At 41.7% G+C, this 23093-nt stretch overlaps 1 protein-coding gene across 9 annotated transcripts in view; it reads left to right on the top strand.

Annotated features, from left to right (window-relative positions):
* The window catches only part of mark2b (MAP/microtubule affinity-regulating kinase 2b), a 29801-nt gene extending 6803 nt beyond the window's left edge, over positions 1-22998 (top strand). For 2 of the 9 annotated variants that reach the window (XM_077500482.1, XM_077500475.1), the window contains exons 2-21: positions 903-1073; positions 2955-3008; positions 4176-4224; positions 4317-4382; positions 4464-4534; positions 4787-4843; positions 5424-5660; positions 6187-6306; positions 6384-6486; positions 6564-6676; positions 6805-6879; positions 7043-7100; positions 7215-7363; positions 8504-8598; positions 11139-11279; positions 14128-14394; positions 16810-16836; positions 19221-19259; positions 19693-19802; positions 21030-22998. In XM_077500482.1, the coding sequence (XP_077356608.1) occupies positions 933-1073; positions 2955-3008; positions 4176-4224; positions 4317-4382; positions 4464-4534; positions 4787-4843; positions 5424-5660; positions 6187-6306; positions 6384-6486; positions 6564-6676; positions 6805-6879; positions 7043-7100; positions 7215-7363; positions 8504-8598; positions 11139-11279; positions 14128-14394; positions 16810-16836; positions 19221-19259; positions 19693-19802; positions 21030-21379 (2322 nt within the window). In that variant the 5' untranslated portion in view covers positions 903-932 and the 3' untranslated portion in view covers positions 21380-22998. The remainder of the gene's footprint in view (positions 1-902; positions 1074-2954; positions 3009-4175; positions 4225-4316; positions 4383-4463; positions 4535-4786; positions 4844-5423; positions 5661-6186; positions 6307-6383; positions 6487-6563; positions 6677-6804; positions 6880-7042; positions 7101-7214; positions 7364-8503; positions 8599-11138; positions 11280-14127; positions 14395-16809; positions 16837-19220; positions 19260-19692; positions 19803-21029) is intronic. The other 7 variants (XM_077500476.1, XM_077500478.1, XM_077500477.1 and 4 more) reach the window with 7 other exon arrangements.
* The last annotated feature ends 95 nt before the right edge of the window (positions 22999-23093 follow it).

Genomic DNA, 23093 nt, shown 5'->3' with positions numbered 1-23093 from the left:
CATTGTCTCCTACTCCCTCGCCCTCACCATCCAAAAATAAAAATCATTTGCTCCGCCCTCACACACGACCACATAAGGATCTACGCTCGGCTTTGGGATTGATGCAACCGCCGAAGATGTAGCGCTCCTATTCTGCTTTGTTTGCGCACTCAGCATGGGGATGGAGCCTCTTAAACGGGAGACGCACACACATTCTATTTGGAGCAAGGAAGCACAATGAAGTAATCATGGTTATCCCGGGTTCCCAGGGCCCTAAAAGTGTGGTAACTTTGAAAGGAAGATCTCACTTGCGGTCTGCGGCTTATTCGCAACACCGAGCGAGCCTGTAATTTGTTGCGAGATGATAGCACAAATAAAATCACAAGTTGGTGTGGAAAGGGGAGGTCAGGACAGTGCCAACAGTGCGATTTAAAAATTTGGTGTGTGATATGTGCCACTCTCCGTGCCCGCCCTATGCTTGTCCGTGCATGCGTGCCTTTGTGCGCATTGGATGTGTGAAGACTTGTGTTTCTGCGCTTGTGTGTGTGTGTGTGTGTGTCGGGGTTTCCCGATCCCGGGATTAATGGCTCATCAGAGGATGTATATTGTATGTTAAACGTTAACCACGGGAAAGGCAGGAGCAGCAACAGGAAACGTCAGCCTTGGCCTGCCTGTTGTATTTTCACTCTGAGCTGCATTGCCTGGTTACTTTTTGGCAACATCAGTTAGTGGATTGTTGCCAAATAGTGACTTTTAATTCCTGCATAGTCTTTTTTTTTTGTTTTTGTTTTTACATTTAACAAGAAAGGAATTTTATTCTGGGTCATGTTCACACTCACAAAATGTTTTGGATAAAAGGGACATTATATGACACAGCAGGAAGCTACAGTATGTATAACATTTGTTTTCTGATTTCTTGTCAGGACTCCAAGTCGTCGTCTGGCCGCTCCAGCATGTCGCGATGTCGGAACTCCATCGCGACGACCACGTCCGACGAGCAGCCGCACATCGGCAACTACCGGTTGCTGAAAACCATCGGCAAGGGCAACTTTGCCAAGGTCAAACTGGCTCGCCACGTCCTCACCGGAAAGGAGGTAGATGTGTGTGCTGCACACACACCATGCTGAAATATCACTCTGGGTTGAAAGTAGGGATAGACCGATATTGGACATTTTGACAAATATCAGTATCGGCCGATAATAGGTAAAGCTAAAACCATTGTAATCTCAGGGAACTATTTATTTCAATTTTCAACTTTATAAGTGATGCTGCAGTGCTGAGCCTGGGAACCTTCTGAACCTTTTTTTGTTCGACATTAAAACATAGAAAGGTGAAAGTTTAAGATTTCAGGTTTTTTTTTTCTTAAATTTTGGAAAAACAGCTATGATATTTACTCAAAGTTTCCATTTAAGTTTTTAAGACGTACTGATAACTTTGGGTACGACAGCGTATTAGGGCTACGTAGAAATATATATATATATATATATATATTTTTTTTTTAGAGGGCGGGGGCAATATGATGAGAAAAAAAAGTGGCAAATTTGCCACTTTTTAACATGAAGAGAAAAAAGTGGCAAATTTGCCACTTTATAAACTGGCAACTATGATATTGTTAAAGCAAGCTAAAGCAATTAGTATCCCCTCTTTGAAACCAGACCGAAAAGTAAATTTTAAGCAATTCTTCCACCGGAGACATTTTGCAAACTGTGACTTGTGTCACGTGACACATGCGTTTCCTTTCTGCCGGCACGACACTTGATACAAACAGCCGCGCAATGAGAAAAAAAGTGGCAAATTTGCCACTTTTTTCTCGTCATATTGCTCCCGCCCTCTAAAAAAAATATATATATTTCTACGTGGCCCTAATACGCCATCGTACTTGGCAGGTCCCTGAACATTTTTTTTTAAGAAATTTAAAATTAAGTATATTGTCTCAGATTAAAAAAACTAAAAAACTTGTTCAATAAGCATTAATGCTTTAAGACATTACAACAAAGTCAAGATTGACTGTTGTATTTAAAAAAAATAAAAAATTGACGCCAATAATTTCCCCCTTTTTACTGAAAATGAATATCGACTTCAAATATCGATTATCAGCCTCCTTGACTACTAATCATTGGCATCGGTATCGGCTCTGAAAAAACATATCGGTCTATCGCTAGTTGAAAGTGGGGTTGCTGATTGTCAGAATTGGGGTCCGACCGCTATATGGATTGTGTGAGGCCGATTCTGATATTTGGCAGAATTCTTCTTATGATTAATCTCGAAAATATATCAGCACGTTTTTTTTTTTTTTGTGTTTGTCTTTATCTTATACTGCAATATGTTAAATTTAATTTTAGCTCACCATTTTCTTCCACTACGGAGAAACGCCGCGATAGCCACTTGTGACGTAACCCTAGCGGTGTATCGCTTTAAGGGGGAGAGCGGCGAAGCCGGGGCTCCTTCTTTGGACCAAGTCAACACGTTGGTTAGGAAGGGACGTGGGCAGACTCTGTCAATGTGTGACAGCTCTCTGCCTGACACCCTGATAACGCTCCATGTGACTCGCCAGCACACACACAGTGGAAAAACAAGGGCGAGACAGAGTGCGCGAAGGACTCAAATGAGCACCACAAGAAAGAAAAGCGAAAGAAAGGCCTCAATTGTCTTCAGTCCTTTGTTCTGCTGCATGTTATTACCAAACTATTTTTGAATCAAGTGTTGCACTTCACACTTTCTATCCCTCCCATCTATTTTTGTTTCGGTTTCATCGCTCCCTCTCTGTTTTCGTACTGTGCCGTTGACCCTTGCGCGTCTGTATTCCGCCCCCGTTATGCAACCGATGCCTGCTGCCATTGTGTTACCGTCAAAGTCGTACGCCTCACTAAAGCGTCGCTTGCCAACGTGCCACTGGCTCGTCCTCTGAGGTGCACTCGTGTCAAGTTTGCTGCTTGTGTGAGTGATGCAATTCGTGTTTATTTTTGCCTTCCTAGGTGGCTGTTAAAATCATTGATAAGACGCAACTCAACTCCTCCAGTTTGCAAAAGGTGGGTCCTCAACACCCCCCCACATGTGTTCATATTGTTAAAAAAAAAACAAAAAAACAGTCCCCTCACGTTCCTACTTTTCCTTACCCTGCTTTTCTGCAGCAGTCCAGTTTTTCAGTGAGTTTTAATTACAGGAAATAAGCTACAATTACTTCCTTTGATCGTGGCTGGGTGGGGTCTGTCCACTTGCACGCACACGCACACAAGCGCGCTCTCGCCGTGTGTATTTGCATCAAGACAAACAGAAATGCAGAACCACGGCCGTGCTTGCCACATAACTGCCACTGTGTGGATTAGCACAAAACCATCAGCATGTTCAGATACATATTTTTCAAAAAGTCATATTACCATTTGATTCTTGTAATATTTTGTCTCAACAATGACATTAAAGACTACGGCTGAACAATTACTTGACAGGGCACAGGTAACAAACAGTCAGCTTCAGAAAACAGGTGAGCAGTGATTGGTCGTTGCCCGAGCCCTGAGTAGCTGTGCTGTCATTTTAAGTTGACAGCAAGTGACAAAATGGCCGTCCCTGAGATGTCTAAAAACGGATGGATTTTGCTGCTTAACAAACACGATATTAATTAGAATACTATGTTTAGTCTAGTGAGGCTGCATAGAACATGTAAATCAGATTTTTGGGTTGATTTCTATAAGAACTGAAGTCCACATGTTTGCTTATCATTGTTTAATGAAACGGTGAATTGATAAAGCCACAGTTTTGTTTTCATTATTACAATCTTTTATGACTCACTGACTTATGTTTATGGCTCATTTTTGTGAGGTTGTGATAGTGAGCCCTTAAAGTACTGCAAGTCAAAGCGTTTAGTAAGTTAACAATTTTTGAAGCAGATACTGTCGTTCATATTGATTCATTGTTCATTTGGCCTCATTTTATTTATGTGTACTACTGCTGATGTTGTTTATTGTTGTACAGATTAATTTATTCCATGCATTGGTTAGAAAATGTGTGGGAAGAGTATTGATAGGAAGAAAAATTGCAATTAACATCATTCATCCCAAATATAAAGGACCTCAAGTCTACATGTGGCGTATGCAGACTTTCTAATGGCAGGCAAATCGCAAAATGGTGTTTATTTAGTCAGGAGCGCCGCCTGTGTCCGATGAATGTTTGACCCAGCTTGTGTGTGGCTTGTTTGCCAGCTCTTCCGGGAGGTGAGGATCATGAAGATGTTGAACCACCCCAACATAGGTGAGTCTAAAAAGGACAGTCATGTCCTCCAATCAAACAAAACGGAAATGACCACTCACCCAACGTCTTTCTGCCATCTCCTCCACCATCAGTTAAGCTCTTTGAGGTGATCGAGACCGAAAAAACGTTGTACTTAGTAATGGAGTACGCGAGTGGAGGTGAGCTTGTGACATTTAGATTTTATTTTTTATTAAATTGAAAGAGCAGGATGGAACCCTAATTGTGTGATCATCTTGTAGGCGAGGTGTTTGATTACTTGGTGGCTCATGGCAGGATGAAGGAGAAAGAAGCCCGTGCCAAATTCCGACAGGTATGCTGCAGTCTCGATATAAAAAAAAAAAAAAAAAGTTTAAATTTCTGATTTGAATCTCTTATAGACAAAGCAGCATTCAAAACAGTAGTTCATGTCACTGGGGAAGCACTTTAAAAATACAGAAGCCCCAAAAAAGAACAACCGTGCAGCCTTGCGTTACCTTTACAGTTACTTCCTAATTGTCTTTGTTGCATAATTCATCCAGTCTCTCTCTGCTCTCTGTCCCTTGCTCACTTTCTCACTCCCCAGATTGTGTCAGCAGTGCAGTATTGCCATCAGAAGTGTATAGTACACAGAGACCTCAAGGTGACAACACACACACAAACATGATTATGAAATAGTGGTGACCAAGCCTCTCTTGTTCGTCACTGCATTAATGCTGTCAATAATTTCTTTTATAGTCCAGAAAAGGTTTTTGGAACGTAGCCACAACTCATTTTAGTAATGTGTTCCGGCCTGTGCTAATCCCAATTCTAAGTGGGTTGCAATTGAAAATATCAGTTTTTACACCGGTGTGGATTTTTATTTGTTACAGTAAAGCAATAAACGTCACTATAATGGCAAATGTTTTGTAGCTGTTATCTGAGTTTTACCCTCATCATTGTCTCCATCGTTTCCAAGCAAGCTCTCCCGAGCCTGGTGATCATACACACAGAAGGGACAGAATATTTAGAGCAAGTGAAAAGGAGAGTGCACCTGTTGCTAGGCAACCAGGGCCTACTTGCTCAATAACTCCAAGCTTGGGGAAGTGTCATCGCAGAGTTTGCCCATTGTGTGCTACCTTGTGTGATTGCACTCCATCATATTACCCGCTATTTCACACGCGCACACTCAAAAAGGCTTCAAATCAATCAAATCTGACCAATATTTTTTTTTTTATCCGCAGGCAGAGAACCTGCTCCTGGACGCGGACATGAACATCAAGATCGCCGACTTTGGCTTTAGCAACGAGTTCACTCTGGGGAACAAGCTGGACACGTTCTGCGGCTCCCCGCCATACGCCGCACCCGAGCTGTTCCAGGGCAAGAAGTACGATGGGCCCGAGGTGGACGTGTGGAGTCTGGGGGTCATCCTCTACACGCTCGTCAGCGGCTCGTTGCCTTTCGATGGACAGAATCTCAAGGTTAGGACCGGCAGGCTAGTCCATATGCGTGTGGATCTGTTTCTTACATAAGCGGCTGTCTGTTTAGTGTGGGTGGTTGTAGCGTTTGTCTTTCTGGCTTCTTTTCCTTCTACCAAGTGGATTGTACCAGTTTGAGCTAGAGCGGTTATTTATTTGAATCAGATTTTGAAGAGAGGTGATCAAGCCGTGTTTTTTTTTTTTTTTTCCCGCATATTGCTTTTCTTAACGCCATCATGCTGTGCATTCAGGCAGCACCCACATGGCACATCCTGGAAGCACAGACACATTTTGGGTGGGCGATCTGATACCAAATGTGATGTTGATATTAACATTCCTGTGAAGGATTTAGCAAGTTTGCCTTTTCACTGCCTCATGCTGTGTATGGTTTTGTGAAACACTGACATTAACTTGCCTTACTATTTATTGAACAGACTGGTGGTTAATGTACACTAGTACACAATTTGTTGCTATGTTTTTAAAAAAGAAAAATAACACTGTATTTAAGTATTGTCCTGTCCAACTCCAGGAGTTGAGAGAGCGCGTCCTGCGTGGCAAATACAGGATTCCGTTCTATATGTCCACCGATTGTGAGAACTTGCTGAAGAAGTTCCTCATCCTCAACCCTTCCAAAAGAGGCAGCTTGGAGGTACACACATCCACCTAAAAAATGTTTTGCTGTTGTCTCCATTGCTAAGGTGTTTGTTTTGTTTTTTTTCCTCCCAGCAGCAGATAATGAGGGACCGATGGATGAATGTCGGACATGAGGACGAGGAGCTCAAACCCTACATCGAACCCCAACCAGATTATAAGGACCCCAGGAGGACAGGTGTGTAATTAACACTCCGTACCCATGATGGTGATTATATCTTAGATCCTAACGAAATGTATGCTGCGCATGTGAAGACATTATGCTGCAGATGGGATTCTCTCAGGAGGAGATCCAGGACTCACTGGTGAATCAGAAGTATAATGACGTGATGGCTACCTACCTGCTACTGGATTATAGGAACTCTGAGGTACACACTTTATGGCATTTTTTAAAATGTATTTTTTGGTGTGGATCTACATGTGACACTGAATTGTCTGCATTGAGACTGTTGTTAAATATCTACATTAATTTTCTGTCTTTTTTTTTTTTTAACAGCTGGATGAGGGTGGTATCAAGGCCCGGCCCGGAAGTGATGTAAGCAACATAAATGCCCCCTCCCCGCCACACAAGGTACAATGGGAACTATTATTAACTAATAGCCTCTGCATTGTGGCCAGTCACTGCCATAGATGACGGCAGCGTCATAATCACCATTTCCACAAACACTTACCTGCATGCTCAAGTGCTCAGCCGAATCCCCAACCTACCTCAACGTCCCTCCCGTCTTTCCCAGGTACAGCGTAGCGTATCGTCCAACCAGAAGCCTCAAAACCGCAGAGCTACTGACCAGGGTGAGCCTGGCGTGTGACATAGTGAAGGGCTGGGATTATATTTAAAACGAGGGCATTGGCAGGATCGAAGGATTTTGGTGTGTGGCGATGTTGACTGCAATATCTCCTCTCCAGGCTCCTCCTACTCAAAAAGAGGGGGGCAAGCAGACAACCGGACTGGCGGAGACGATTCTGGGAGGAAAGGGTCAGGCAGCTCCACTACCAAGATGCCAGCTAGCCCTCTGGTTCCCTCTGACCGCAAAAAGAGCGCCACGCCCTCCACTGTAAGTGCCAGTGCTTTTTCACCACAATTTTATCACATTCACTTGTGTACAATAATGCTTTATTGTAGTGCTGAACAGTTAATTGAATTCATATTTTGTTTGATTTCTATTTCTATTTATAGTGTCTCGATAAGTTCAGTGCTGAAGAAGTTTCAACTCTCAGAAGATAAATAGTCTTTCATATTAATTTATGGTTCATTTGCCTTTATTTTGTATGAGACAAAAGCTATAAGACCAAATCATCCATATATAATATAATATTGTTTTCGCTAAGGTTTTTGGCTTGTTTGTAAAAAAAAAAAAAAAAAAAAAAAAAAAAAAGTACACGGGAAAGGGACTTTGAAAACAGTCACATATTAAAGTTTATGATTATTATTTTTTTGACAATAATATGTTATATGCAGCCCCACTAGTTTAAATATGGTATTCTGGTTGATATTGTGTTAGTGGAATATGAATTAAGCAGCAAAATCCAGCCGTTTTTATCCATCTTGTGGGCGGCCATTTTGCCACTTGCTGTCGACTGAAGATGACATCACATCAATCTTGCTCAGCGCTCAGGTAACAACCAATCGCAGCTCAGCTTCAGAAAACAGGTCAGTTGTGATTGGTCGTTGTCTGAGCCCTGAGCAACGTTGTCATCTTCAGTCGACAGCAAGTGGCAAAATGGCTGGATTTTGCTTCATAACTCATATCCCACAAATGTAATATTAATCAGAATGTCATGTTGAGACTAGAGAGGTCACATATAACAGTATTGTCAAGAAATAAAGGTTGACTTCCACTTTAAATCACAGTTGCAATATTAAGTTTTGGGGAAACAACATCACAATTAGATTATTGTTTAGCTCTACGTCTTTGACAACAAACTTGCTGTGTAAAATCTGGAAAATGCAGGCGTTGGCTGTATCTTATCTGATGTTACGTTCCAAAGATCAAAACGGAAGTTAGTTACTAATTAATCTGATTAATAGCCATGTGACTATAACAAAACGGAACATTGACTCAGAGATAAACGATTAAATGTTTTTCTGGCATGGCCACTTGTTGTTGTTTTCAGTCCAGTGTGGTTAATTGACAAATCATTCCAGTTTTTTTTTTTTTATTCCTAATTGTTATTCCTCTTATTTATCCTTTCAGAATAGCATCCTGTCAACTGGCACTGGTCGCAGTCGGAATTCTCCTCTGACTGAGAGAGCCACACTGGGTCAGGGCATCCAGAATGGCAAGGACAGGTACACATAAGCAACATACAAGTACACACTTAGTTTTTCTCATCACTGGTGGCCTGAAGTATTTTGTGAGGATGATCTCTCTAACGACACTCTGTGGCCCAGTCACAGACCTTGGCTGGTACTCTCCCGAGCTCAGCCACTTTGCTCAGGGAGCCCTCCCCCTCAACTCCAGATTTGCCCCCATCCCGCCCTGCTGGAAGAGGAAATCAGGCTTTCCTGAGAATTTAGGCCAAAACCTCCAGTAGATTACAGATTATCTAAGTGGGTTTGCTGGAGGCCATCCAGTTGGAACAGTGGTAGGATTTGGTGGGCACACTTAAAAGTAGCTCACAGATCTTTTGATCGTCAAGAGTTGGACTTGCACTTAATACACTTTGCACACGTCCACACCTGCAGCATAAAGACGTACCCACCACTCACGCTTAACCCAGCCGAAGCTTTGTGTAACTTGTCATAAGCATTCACCATGACGCCCTCATCCCCTCTGACGTAGTGTTCGATTGTCATTACCGCCCCATGAATTGTTTTGCTCATCATTAGTCTCAAATGACCCGCTACCAAAAAGAGAAGTGATTCAGTTTAATCTGAGTATATTTATTCACCCTCCAGTGGTCATTTGAGACAGCATTGCTTTTTTTTTCAACTGTGGTTTTCAGTTATGTCATGAATGCTTTTATACAGTACTTGCCAACCTCTACTGACTCCCCTATTATTTTTCTTTCTGCCCCATGCTTGGTGCTCTTTTATTCATACCGGAGCCCTTTTCCTTTCCCCACTTTTATTTCTCCCTTTCTTGTCTTTGGGTTCTCGCCATCCCCTCTCTAAGGAGATTAAAATGACTTGTGATGGAATATTAACTCCTAGCGGCGTGACGCGGTCCCTCTTAATAGGCTTACACAAACGACCACGCACACACAAAAGTACTGTTGCCGCCATAACACACGAACATTCACCCCTAAACATGGTTGTAAGGTCACGTTTAACCAAACAATACATTTGTGCCGTTAGTTGCAAGGTGGCAACTCATGATTGTGTTCTATGCTAATCATTAATTATTGAAATCATGACAGTTTTAGCAGTTAGCCTCTTCTTTGTCGATCTGTCTGCACTTCAGTAGCAGGCTGTTAGATCCTACTAGTGCGCTTTATTGTTCATGTACTACTAGAACAGGGGTGTCCAAACTTTTTCATTTGAGGGCCACATACAGAAAATCAGAAGGACGCAAGGGCCACATAATGTTATGAAGAGAAATTGTGTTTAGTCCTAAAAATTGCACAAATAATTTATTTGTGCTTTTGCATATATAGAAAAATGGTACAGTATATAAACCAGTTTATTTGTAATATGGCAGTAACGGTTATTATAGTTTTGGAATTTTTCATTTCAGTTAGTTTTTATTAGTTTTCAGGGTGGTCAAAAAAATAATTAGTTTTAGTTTAGTTTGTTAGTTTCAGTATTAGTATTAGTTTTTTTTTTTTTAAGTGTATTACTTGTGCGCAATATTTATATTTAAAAAAAACACCATGAGAGAGGGAGGCAATGCCATTTTAGTCCGTCGCGATCAAAATTTGATTTATGGCCTCATTCGCTTTGATGTCCTTTGATGACGTAGGATGAAATGATAAAAATGATCGATCGGGGGTCAAGAGGTCACGATCAAAGGCCTTGTATGACGTAGGATGAAAGGGAATGATAAAAATGATCGATCGGGGGTCAATAGGTCACGATCAAAGACTTTTTTGATGACGTATGAAAGGAAAACGATAAAAATAAGGGTTAGGGTTAGGATTTCAAAAAGAGAGAAGTGTGCCTGTGTGCCTGTGTGTGCAATATGGGGGGAGGGTGGGGCGGGGGGAAGGAAATGGCTGGTGAGGGGGTGTGCGTCTGTATGTCTGTGCAGCACGATGGAAATGAATCGAGCATGATAAACCTCTAGGGGGAGGGACCCCCAAGAAGGAGATTATATATGACCGCTTTTGATAAAAATGTAAGAAGCGACGTGGTAGGCCGATATGATTAATCCCAAGAGAGAGGAATTGGGGGTGTCAAGGTCAAAAGTGCCCTTTTGAAAGGTGCTAAGGAGTACACGATATTTTAAAAGGAGATATGGCTTTCCTCTTTTTGACCGCGTCTGTTTTTCTCATATTGACAGGAAGACGAGGTGAGATTTAAAAGCGATAGAAAAACAAAAAATAGGTGGGGGTGACGATTGTTTTATGACTTTAGAAGAATGTGTGGGCGATGCGGCAGTATAATACAGTCAACGAAGAAGAATACTTATACTACTACTGTAGGAGGATAAAGAATATATGCCTGTGATTGTCCATACCGTGGCATATTGACTAAAGTGCTCAAATGGCTCCTTGCTGTTTTCTCAAGTCTCTACCTTTACCCCTCCCTAGCGCTCATTTCATGTGTTTTAATATGTGCTGCCTCTAACCATTCACCACCTCACTGCCCTGCCCACCCACACACAATTCTGTGTGTGTGTGTGTGTGTGTGTTTCTGTGTGTATCTTGTCCTCACCTCGGCCCTCCCAGCCTAAACACTCCGGGTTCCCGCGCCTCCACTGCCTCAGCCGCCGCCGTCCTCTCCTCCTCATCCTCGCGTCCCCGCCACCACAAGTCCTTGTCCTCCTCCAATCATCCATGCCCCTCTGACCTGCATGCACCACGACCCAGGCAAGTCTCTCATCCAAAGGTCACACACACATCCACAGCTGGCTCGGCTTTTCACTCGCAAACGCAGTTTATGGAGAGGAATGTTGTTTTGGGCAGGGTTAGTTAGTGGATTTTTATTAAAGTGAAGTTTTAATTCATTTTGGGATTTGATATTTTTAAATTCAGTTTTAATTTCTTTTTACATTAATTTTGCTAGTTTTAATTATTTAAAAAATGCTTTGTTTTAGTTGAATTTTTATTAGTTTATGTATTAGTTTTAGCTTGATACTGTATATACTTTTGATGCATAAAATATCCCCCCCCCCCCCCCCCAAAAAAAAAAACAACATAATTGTAAGGAAAGACCGAAATATCTTAATACAGTATAGAATTTTTTTATTAAAATAGCTTGAAATGGTTTGTAATTTTGTATTATTCTAATTTCTTTTTCCTGATTGTAGTTCAAGTTAGTTTTATAACCTTAAGATGGAGCTTCAGTTAGTTTTCATTTTTTTAAAAAGCATTTTTAATTTTGTTTTGTTCACGAAAATGTTAGTTTTTGTGAACTAAAATAACCTTGATTATTGCTCAACTACAATCCCATTGTGTGCCTGTTTTATTTTATTTTTTATTTTTTTGCTTTTTTAACTTAGAAAACCCTCGTATAGTTTTGGGCAAATTCGACTCTTTTTGATGTTTAAGAGCAACAAAAGTAACCTAAATGCCATTTGTTATTCCCTGAAATTTGATGAGTCGTCTTAAAATGACCCAATTTATAAATTCTATTGTACTGGTGCTCCACAATTTATGTGCGGTCGAACTGTTCTGGGTCAAATTTGACCTGTGCCTATAAAAATGGGTTTTAGATTTACTGGTCTGTGTTCAATGGTATGACCTTTGAAACTGTGAAACTGTACGGGCCATACTGTAAATGTGTGCGGGTTCAGGGTCATAACTCAGTCATTGCGGTAGTTTTGTGGTAGCAAAGAGAACTTTCATTCTTCTTTTTTTAAGGTCTAATTGTGGGTGCTGTATCTAGAAATGCTGTGGAGCTTTTTACATGAGGATTTCTGCTGAGTGCATCTCAGTCTCCTGTTTGCTGCTAAGGGAAAGCCTGGACAAACTAGACAAAATGCATGAAGTTATTTTTAGGCTGCAGCCAAAGGTTTACCTTTGAAGCTTGGAAAACGCTTGTCTCCATCTCATGGCTGCAATATGTACTGCAGAACGTCTGATTGATAAACCAATAATGTGTTTGGTGTGCAAGCTTTGCTGTTGGATTCTTGGCTTGCTTTTTAGTCCATTTGTAGGCCACTTTGATATTTCCTGAATATTTTCTCAATATTCTACCAGTTAGCAGGACATTTCCAGCATTTCAATAACAGAAGCACACAGAGCACATGTCAAGGTGGCCCAACGTAGCTCTTTGTGGCATTTGTCTGCTTCACGTTGAAGTCTCATTATGTTGCATGCGTTCCTCAGCAATGAGCTCGGGCTGTTCAGAACCTGGTTGGGAACGCTGGAGAGAAGGTATTGCTCTGACATGTAGCGGAATAGTTACTTTTTACCCACTAACACGCTGTCCTCAAACCGCTTTTACCTTTCAAACACATTTTGACCCCTCTCCAAAGGTTTTTTTTTTTTCCTTTCCCGGTTTTGTGTGCACTTTTGGTTTGTGCTTGCATTTCTCTGTTGTGGACTGCTGAAAATGAGCATTTGCGGTAGACTTGGATGTTGTATATTTGACAAAATGCAAGTGAGAAGCGAGTTTGCAGTGATGTCAAGAAGTCCAGATGGATTATTTGATTTTATGATGGTTGAATGTAGGGATGACCAACACATTATTATTGTTGTTGTTGTTTTTTAATCCTGTCGACCAAACAGGCAGGTAAGTGGGTCAAGTGAGTTAAAGGAGACAAATTAAGAAAACCTGAGAGCAGATGGAACAAAAAGAAAGCGCCCATAAACTCAATTCAATTTCATTTATATTGCACTTCAAAGTGTAAGACAATCATTTACGTCATTTTATACCACTGTAGTTTTTACGAGGAACTTGATTCACAATGGTGGCAGTGACTCAACTCTCTTCACAATAAGCAACACTTCAGCAAATAGTGAACTATTCATCAAAAGAGGCATCAAGCTGCGTATTGCCACTCACAGTTAAGGTTTACTGCCAAACTCAACATAAAACAAAGAGAATTACACCATTTGAATTCAAAACAGGTGGGTGACACGGTGGGTGACTGGTTAGCGCGTCCGCCTCCCAATGCTGAGGCGTGAGATCGAGTCCGAGCTTCGGCCTTCCTGGGTGGATTTTGCATGTTCTCACCGTGCCTGCGTGGGTCTTCTCCGGGTGCTCCGGTCTCCTCCCACGTTCCGAAAGACATGCATGGCAGGTTAATTGGGCGCTCTGACTTGTCCCTAGGTGTGATTGTGAGTGTGATGGTTGTTCGTCTATGTGTGCCCTGCGATGGGCTGGCAACCAGTTCAGGTTGTACGCCACCTACTGCCCGAAGCTAGCTGGAATAGGCTCCCTTGTGAGGATTAAGCGGTCATGAAAATGGATGGATGAATTCAAAACAACCATAATTTAGCCCTTCAGTCCATTCGTTTAATGCTTGCGCTAAATAGCATCTTTGTTGTGATACGGATTGAATGCAAGCTGTGCAATAATTATAACAGTATTTACAAAGTGCAGTATTATGCTGTGCTATTTTTCCTCATTAAAATGCACATTACAACTCAGGTTTTTCACAATCACTGCAATTTGTAAATGGTGAATTACGATTTTGCATGGGATTACTCAGGCGATTGAAAAACACATTTTCAATGATTCACCAACTCCTCCCTCCACTTTCTCCTGCAGCGCCCCACCTCAGCGGGCGCCCGGCGCCTCCCCGTCAGCCCACAACATCAGCAGCGCCGCGGTGACGGACCGCACCAACTTCTCCCGGGGGGTGGGCATCCGCAGCACGTTCCACGCGGGCCAGCAGCGGGGGGCCCGCGACCAGCAGGGCTCGGCTTACCCCGGCGGGCCCGCTTCCCCGTCGCTGTCCCACGGCAACAGCCAGGCCCGCAGGACGCACGGCGCCACGGGGATTTTCAGCAAGTTCACGTCAAAGTTTGTACGCAGGTGAGTGGCGCTAAAGAGAATCTTGTTAAAATGGAAAACAAGAAGGTCGGAATGGTAAAAAAGTAAGGATGTAGGAGACGTGGCAGAAGATGAGAGGAGATCCAAAATTCTCCTCGTGTGGATGAGCATGACAGAAATAAACCTCGTAGCGAGTGGAAAGCCGTCGCGATAGTAGCCGCTTCCTTGAAGTGCAGCTTGAGCCTTTTTTGGGCCCTTTGAGGTTTCAGACTGAGCAGAAAATAACTAGGTTTATGTTACATGTCATTTAATGTGCTCGTTTCCCCCGAGGAACCACCTACTGTACGTCGATGTCATCTCCTCTCCTCTCTTGCCGGTCACTTGCTGATGTGTTGGAAGGGAGAGCCATCCGAGCAGCTGGGTCTTCTCTCTAATTTTGCTCCACGCAGCGGTGACCGAGGAGTTATTGTGGGTTTGCGTCTGAGTCTGGCACAGTTTGACTCCACTTCTGGCGCACTTCGGCACACTTCGAGTCCGAGCCGGTTAATTCCGAGGCCCCGCAACGGTGCCAATTAGGGAAGCAGATTTTGATTGACGTGATTCTCTGGTCCAGATAATTAGATTGATAGTATGCAAAATGGCATCAGCTGTCGGTGACATTTGTGACATTAGCTAGCAAATCAGTGACGAGAGAGTACAGAAGAGCAAAGCACTGTGTAGCCAAGGCACAACCTCTGAGTTGATCTTATGTCCACCTTTTAATGTAGAAAATATGATTAAACACGTTTTAATCAACCAGTTTTTGAGGGGAAAAAAAGCTACATTTTATGCATCACATATCGGTTGACTGGATTAAAGAATTGAGCAAGCCAGACAAGAAAAAGAGCAACGGTGAGCCTGGCAGCCATGTTGTTGTTATCCAAGTAGGAGAAGAGGATGGAACAGGAAGTGCAAGTTTAAATCAAAGGAAGTCCTTGAGCGACGAAAGCACTGTGGCAAAGGAGCGATCCAACATCGTCCCGCCTGTGTGCGGGGGCGGAGGTGCAGCCACACAGGCAGTCTTGAGGCCTCCCACTCAGAGCTACTGTAACGCCGTGGCGACGGTATCCATGGTTACACCGGAGATCACTTTCCCCGCAACTATAAATACTGCAGGCGTGGACACCTTGACACACATGACAACTTGTCATAGTGGAAGGAAGTCGAGGTGACAGATTTTAGGTCACGGGTGTTTAACATGATCGCATCCTGTGAAATTTTCAGGATGAGCCTTATATGCAATCAAACCTTTCCAGGTGAATTTAATGAATTTTATGTTTGAATAGCCACTATTAGTTCTCAAATGTATCTAAAATGTACTCAAATATATGTAAACGATAATGTCTTGTGACTTTCAATATGGAGGTGATATAATGCTGCAAGGCTCCCGCAGAGTGAGGAAGCGGTGGCATTACTATACATCACTTCTCAGACCTCGAGCTGAGCAGACTGCCTTGGAACTGACCAGCAGGGTTAAAATAGTTTTGGATTTTCCATTGTGGTTATTTTTGGTTTTGACTTTTGTTTTGTTTTTTTATAATTCATTTTTAATTATTTTTTAATTTTAATTAGTAGGATAAGTTTATTAAATTTTCCCTGAAAATGCTTCGTTTTTTTTTTTTTAGTAAGATTTGTAATTTAAAAAAAAATATTTATCAATTGTCAAGTCGAAGATAAAAGTTCACTAAATTTTGTGTGCAATACACAATCCGTCTTCTATATGGATGTAAAACAGTATCAAAACAGATACATGTATGAAGAAGCTCATGTTTGATATTGACAAAGGCATAAACAAAGGACATTTTTGGTACAAGTATATTTAGTTTTATAAACTTAAGACATAGCTCCAGTTATTTTTCATGTTTTAGAAGCATTTTTATTTTGTTTTTCAATTTTATTTTATTTTTTTTACCAAAATGTCTGTCCTTTAACTATAATAACCTCGCTGACCAGTTGTATCAATTTCAGGAAACAAACATTATTAAAGTGGCCAATTTGGATATAAAAGATTTTGCTAAATTTACAAGACGGCAGCCTGCCGACTGCACACGTGGTCGTTTGTTTTGCATGTGTGTGCCCAGCTTGTTTTGTTCACTGTGGAAAATGTGTGTTTCTTTATCAGCGTCCTTCCTGTATTCACATGGCGTTTGTTTTCAGGATCACCTCGACCAGCGTGACCACTGTGTGGCACTCAAGCCAATGAAAGCCAAAGCATTAGTGTGCCGTTGTGCGTCTGATACTGTCTGAACATACATAATTGATAAAAAGCGATCCATAGGCCATGATTTCGTTCTTCACCATGTCTTCCCGATGCTCTGAGTGCAAGTTTTGCTATTGAGAAGGCAGCGTGTCGTTAATACACACGTTTATACATACGTTTCTTTCTCTTTCTTTCTTATCCCTCTTTTGTTTTTGTAGAAATCTCTCGTTCAGGTTTCCAAGAAGGTAGGCAAACATCCCCAACGTAAACTTTAAAGCCTTGATATATCGTATATTCTCCTTTTCATATTTATTTTACATATCAGTATTTCCTCCCCTTTTGGTGTTTTGTGCAGCTCTGTTGAACTCTTCCCCTGTGCCTTGAGCCTTATTATTTTTTTCTCCTATTTATTGATTTTCTGTGGTTGGCCCCCTTTTTTATGAGCCTTCTGGTTTTGAGTTGAGCCGTGTTTGGCCCTTTTTATTTTTTTAATTTAATTTTTTGGTTTATTCACGCCACTAATGTCCCTCCTCACCCGCCCACGCACCTAACTCACTCACACGCCTGCTCGCTGTCATCGCCACCACCATCACGAGACACAATAACACCTCAGCCCTCTTTCTTTTCGCCCCTACCACCCACCGCATCCCGCCCCCCCTACCCCCACCGGCCCACAAAACAATTCATTGCCAGGTAGTGTGTGTGAGCGTCTCCAGGTGAGAACAAGCCCAAACGACTTCCTGCCTGTCTTGGCAGCAGATGCAACTTGTTCTTCCCCTTGGATAGAGGCCCACATTAACGAGTACTGTTATTGAGTTGGGGGAGTAGATGGAGGTGGAAAGGAGGAGCGGATCCAAGAGGGATGGGGCTTTTGTTTTCCGGAGGCTGCACTCTGTCACTCTCTTTCCTCTCACTGCCTCTCTCTAACAGTGGCAGCAACAGAACTGGATGGCTTTGACCTTCTCTGGCTGGACCTTAATGCTGTGAACACACACACACTCGATGTATATTTGCATGATGCAAGTCATGGTCTGAAAAGATTTTTTTTTACATTTCCAGGGAGAAAAAAAAGTCATCCAACTTGGCTGCTTTGAGAAATATTTTTGGCTTGTATTTTTACGCAAGTTGTGTAGTTGGACCATTGTGCCACCTGGTGGTCAGAACGTGTAATCAACACTGCCAATTGAACTTACCATCATGTTGAGCTGAGGTGTATTTAGACATACAGCGGTGTCTTGAGATAAAAATTAATTCAATCCGTGACCACACTCAAATCATCTCTCTTCATTGAAAAGAATGAAAATTCCATTAATCCGTTCCAGCCTTCCCAAAAAAAAACAATATATTGTAATCTGTTTTTAAAAAGGAATCTCCACAATATTGTACTCAGCTCCTCACAGAGGATAAAGAATATATACAGTACTGTTATTTTTAATATCTAAATATGTTATATAGTGGATTGAAGGCCAAACTATGTTGGAGGTTTTCAGTAATTCTTGTGATAGGCTGGTGCCCAGTTTACATCTTACCAGTCATGGTTATAACAGTTTTGTAGTTTTCACAACCATTTAAGCTAGTTGTCTTTTTATTTTTTTTTATTTTTATTTTTTATACACTTTGGTGCTTATACCAGTTTGAATCAGTTTTCAGAACTTTTTTTTTTTTAAATATTGCGGTAGTTTCAGTATTAGCTTTAGTTTCTGTGGACTATTTGTTGAGTACAAGAAAAAAAAATACAAGTATTGTGTGATAAAGTAATGTATAGTTCCCAAGCGACTGTTCCTCATGACCGAACAGTAACACCGAAATAAATACATTGCAGATAAACTCCAAAAGTTCATGTATGAAATTGATTGTCAAATACAAAACAAAGGATATTTGTATTACATTTTATTTATTTCATAAACATAAAATATTTTCTTCTTTTTTTTTTAATCACTCGTCTATTTTGATTTTGTTAATCTTTTTTTTTTTTTTTTTTCAATTTGAAATAATTTTTTTTTAACTTTCTCAACTTTAATAGTTTTGGCTCCAGCACACCTGCCACACGGAGGGTAATGGATGGACGTGTAATTCTTCTAGTTTGATGTTTATATTTGCCAAGTTCGCTATTTGCTCCCAAGTCAAGTCAAAGCAAAACATTTCATGTGGGATCAATCATATCTCAAGGAACCACTGTATCTTATATGGATCATTTGTTCCCGCTTGATGCCACACCACAAAGCCGGTCTCGATCCCTCCATGTTGCAGTGAGCATGTAAAATTGAGCACAAGAGTCGCCATTCCCCATTTTCTTAAAACCATCATTCCTTCGACAATCAACAATAACTGTCTTAATGTTTTCTTGTCTTCCTGTGTGTTATTATTTATATTGTTACCCTAACATGCTCATTTAAATTCTGACCTATTAATATTCTATTCAAGCCCATCACTCGCTCATTTCATGTCACCCGTCACCCGAGTGTGCTGGCAAAGCATTGTGGGCCGTGTAGTCCTCAACTCTTGGAATAACTGGAAGCCTTCCTTAAAGCTGCAGTGGATTTTGATATGTGGTTGGGTTTGGCGGGACCGCACGCGGTTTACTCTGAGGGGCCACCAAAAGACTAAACTTGTGTTGATTTTTCCCGAGGAGCCCGTATGAGGGAGAGGGTCGGGAAGAGGGGAGCAGGTGAGCTACAGAACCGAAACGCCCCGCCTACCCGCCAATCAGTAGACCGACGCCAAACGCTGTAGATGGATCTTTTGAGCTGGGGTTTAATCGGGTGGTGATGGTGGTAACGGCTCGACCAATCAGGATGGGAGATTAGTGGCGCGAGTGATGGTGTGGAGGTGATCCTGCATGGTTGTGTGGGTGAGTGTGAATGAGGGAAATCATAGCCGTCTTGTACCCAAATGTGAGTTTGTGTGCGACAGTCACCACAGGACCATGTCATGGTGAGAGGCGCACACAAACGCACACGGGGGTACCTACTTGTTTTTTGTTGTCGTCATTCATTGTCCTCATCGTCTCCCTCTTACTCTTTATTTCTGCTGTGCTTTTCAAATAATGCTATCACTCTTTTCCATCCCCACTCTCTCCACCCCCCCACCCCCTTGGTCAGGTCCATGCTGAGCAGCAACGTGGACAAGTCCGAGAAGACGTCCGGCGGCGTTCTGTCCTCCTCGTCCAACAATGACGAGAACAACTCCTCACCAGGATCTGGGAACACTGGTATGCACAGCTGAATCGCAATAAGGAATTTGAAAACGTCATTTCAATTGTTCAGTTCAAGCAATGGACACTACTACAGCTGAACAATTTTGAAAAATCTCTTAAGATTTTGAGAATTCCCTTCACATATATACTTAACAATCACAAGTTAATTTAATTAAACTGTATCAATATCAGATGAAACATGAATTATGATTCAATTATTGGATTGGTGCATATGTTGGAAAATGGGCAAAATTGTTGACCTTTGTTTTCTAAAGTCAGAACAAATATTTTATTTTGATTCATCACAAAGATAATCAGTCTTCTATCATGGAGGACAACAGAAATGAGAGAATATTTACTGTTGAGAAGCTGAAATGATGATTATTTGGAGAATTTTTAATTAGAAATGTATCAAAATGATGAATCAATAAATTAATTGTCAATCGGTTACTTTTGCACCTCTAATTTAGGTCTGTCACTATCGAATCTTTTTAAAATTGATTTATCCATCAATTATTCCATCAAATAATCACCTCTCATACATTTTTTCCTTAAAAAAATGTGTTTTTGCGTGAAATGAGTTGATATAACTGCTCATTAATTTTCTAATGTACATACAGATTATTAAACACCAACAAAAGTATCCTATACTCAATGCTTAGCAATTGTGATCAGCATTAGTGCGCGAGCGGTTACCATTCAAGGTACCGGTAAACAGTAACTACTTGTACATCATATGTACATAAGTTGAATTGAGTGGCTATAACTACAAATTATTATCATATGTGCATATGCATGATTAAACACCAACACAATTACCCTATGCTAAACAGTTAGTCACAATTAGCACTAGTGCGCTAGCAATTACCATTTAAGGTAAACAAACAGTCACTATCATTTAGTTTACACACACATCATACGTACGTGAGTTGAATTGAGTGGATGTACCTACAAATTTATGTGCATATGCATTATTAAACACCAACACAATTAGCGTATGCTAAATGGTTAGCAATCACAATTAGCATTAGCGTGCTAGAGATGACCTTTTAATGTAAACAAACAACTAGTATTTAGAAACATGGACGGCGGCGCATGGTTCCACTTAGCAGACTGTCGACTTTTTTCCCCAACCCGACTCTAATGTACATACATATGCATAAAACATAAACACATACTTCCTCGGACCAAGTGGACAATGCCATTTTTAAACGAGCTTTGGTGTTGTCTCGCCCCCTCCAGGCGGCACGGGCACGCCTCCCGCCATCGCCGGCCAGAAGGACTCGGCCAAGCCGCGCTCGCTACGCTTCACCTGGTCCATGAAGACCACGTCGTCAATGGAGCCCACGGAGATGATGCGCGAGATCCGCAAAGTGCTCGACTCCAACAGCTGCGAGTACGAGCTGCGCGAGCGCTACATGCTTCTGTGCGTGTCGGGCAACCCGGCGCGCGACGACTTCGTCCAGTGGGAGATGGAGGTGTGCAAGCTGCCGCGGCTCTCCCTCAACGGCGTGCGCTTCAAGCGCATCTCGGGCACCTCCATCGCCTTCAAGAACATTGCGTCGAAGATCGCCAACGAGCTCAAGCTGTGAGCGGCGTGGTTGTAGGGCGGATGGAGGAAGAGGTTTTGAGTGGGGTGAGCCAACAAAGCGGTGGGGGTCCATTTTAAATAACACCAGTGGTGTGAAGCAGGGCTAGCCGTTCTCACCTTAACTTTCTCGCAATTGCGATTCCAAGGCAGTCGGTTCTTCTATTTTTTTTGTTTTCGTCACCACTCCACTGCATGTCGGATCTGCTCCTGAGCGCTCTTATCACTTCCTTGCTATTTATTCTCAGCACAGTCCTTATTTTTTTTTTATTTTTTTTTTTTTCATAGAACGGTTCGGTGCAGGACATTCTCTTTGAAGGGTCAGCTGAAACGTCGTGATGGAATGCGGAGCCTTATTTTGCTGGAGTTTTTCCTTCTCAAGTGTTCAGATTCTCCTGCGAAACAGATGAGCGGACTCCTAGCTGAGCCAGGACTCTCATGTACACACTCACATCACACATCCACAGATGGTTTTGCCTTCTTCACGCCCTGCTCAGACTTCCTCACCCGCCTCTGATTTCTGTCAGGTCAGACCAGGCCAGTTAGACTTGATGTTAATACCCAAAAACAAAATGTGTATCTTCTTTTATGGCTTTTTTTGTTTGTTTTTTTCTCTCAACACAGTTGTGCACTGGAAAAGAGGGGTGACCGTCGAACCCACCTAACACCCCCCCCCACCCCTTACACACACTTTACCTCCTAATTTGATTAGTCCCAAAGAGCAAAACACACAACCAGCGTGTACATGAGTGTCGGAACGATCACCGAAAACGAATGGTGAATTACTCGCGTGCTTTTTTTGATTTGATAATATATTTTTGTGTCGTTCTAATAATTTGGGATTTGTAAAATGTGTGTGGTTTTTCTGTTTGTTTTTGTTTCGGTGGGGTCACGTTAGTTTATATCATTGCTGCCTTGTTTCGGTGTCGTGCACCTTTTTGACACATTTATGATGTTTAACAGCAAACCTCCAAATTGAGGATTTCTCAAAAGGTGGCGGTGAGGACTCCTGCTTGTACTTTTTATTTTTTATTTTATTTTATTTTTTATTCTTCCCCCTTTTTCTAACAGCCACAACACATTTTCTGTGAAAACGTCCCAACTTCAGTTTCTTTTCTCCATGCTTGCCTCCAAGCATGTTGAAGCATCACAAAACGCGTGCACACACACACACACACACACACACACACACACACACACACTGGGGGTGGAGGCGGGATAACGCTTGGTCACTTCATTCTAACATGATGACACATTGTTGTTTATTTTATTTCCTTTTGAGTTTTTAAAACTCAGTTTTTCTTTCAAACTTGATCATTGTATTAAGGTGCTGGGTATCGTATTCTAATGATTATTCTGGCTGTTGCTGTTATATTATTCTCTTTCAGGGTTTTTTGATTTTATCTCGCATTACTTTTTTTGTTTTAACATTGCTGTAATTTACGTTGATTTTTAAATGTGTTTTTGAGCAAACTGTAACTGTAGTGGTGGGTTTGGGGAGGTCGAGGGGATCTTCAGCTCCTGAAATGTATTTGTTTTTTTTGTTTTTGTTTTGTTTTTTTGTGCAAAGATGAAATGATGAAAACTTAACAATGATAGTAATAAAACAATGATATAATGATAGTACGGCCCCGAAGTCCTTCTAATTATGTTTTTTAAGACTCGTTTTATTTTTTATTTTTTTTTACGATTTCGCCTATGAAACGAGTGCTTTTAAT

This window comes from Festucalex cinctus, chromosome 16 (assembly GCF_051991245.1).
Source record: "Festucalex cinctus isolate MCC-2025b chromosome 16, RoL_Fcin_1.0, whole genome shotgun sequence".
NCBI classification, from domain to species: Eukaryota; Metazoa; Chordata; class Actinopteri; order Syngnathiformes; family Syngnathidae; genus Festucalex; species Festucalex cinctus.
This window is presented reverse-complemented; position numbering and strand designations above follow the sequence as displayed.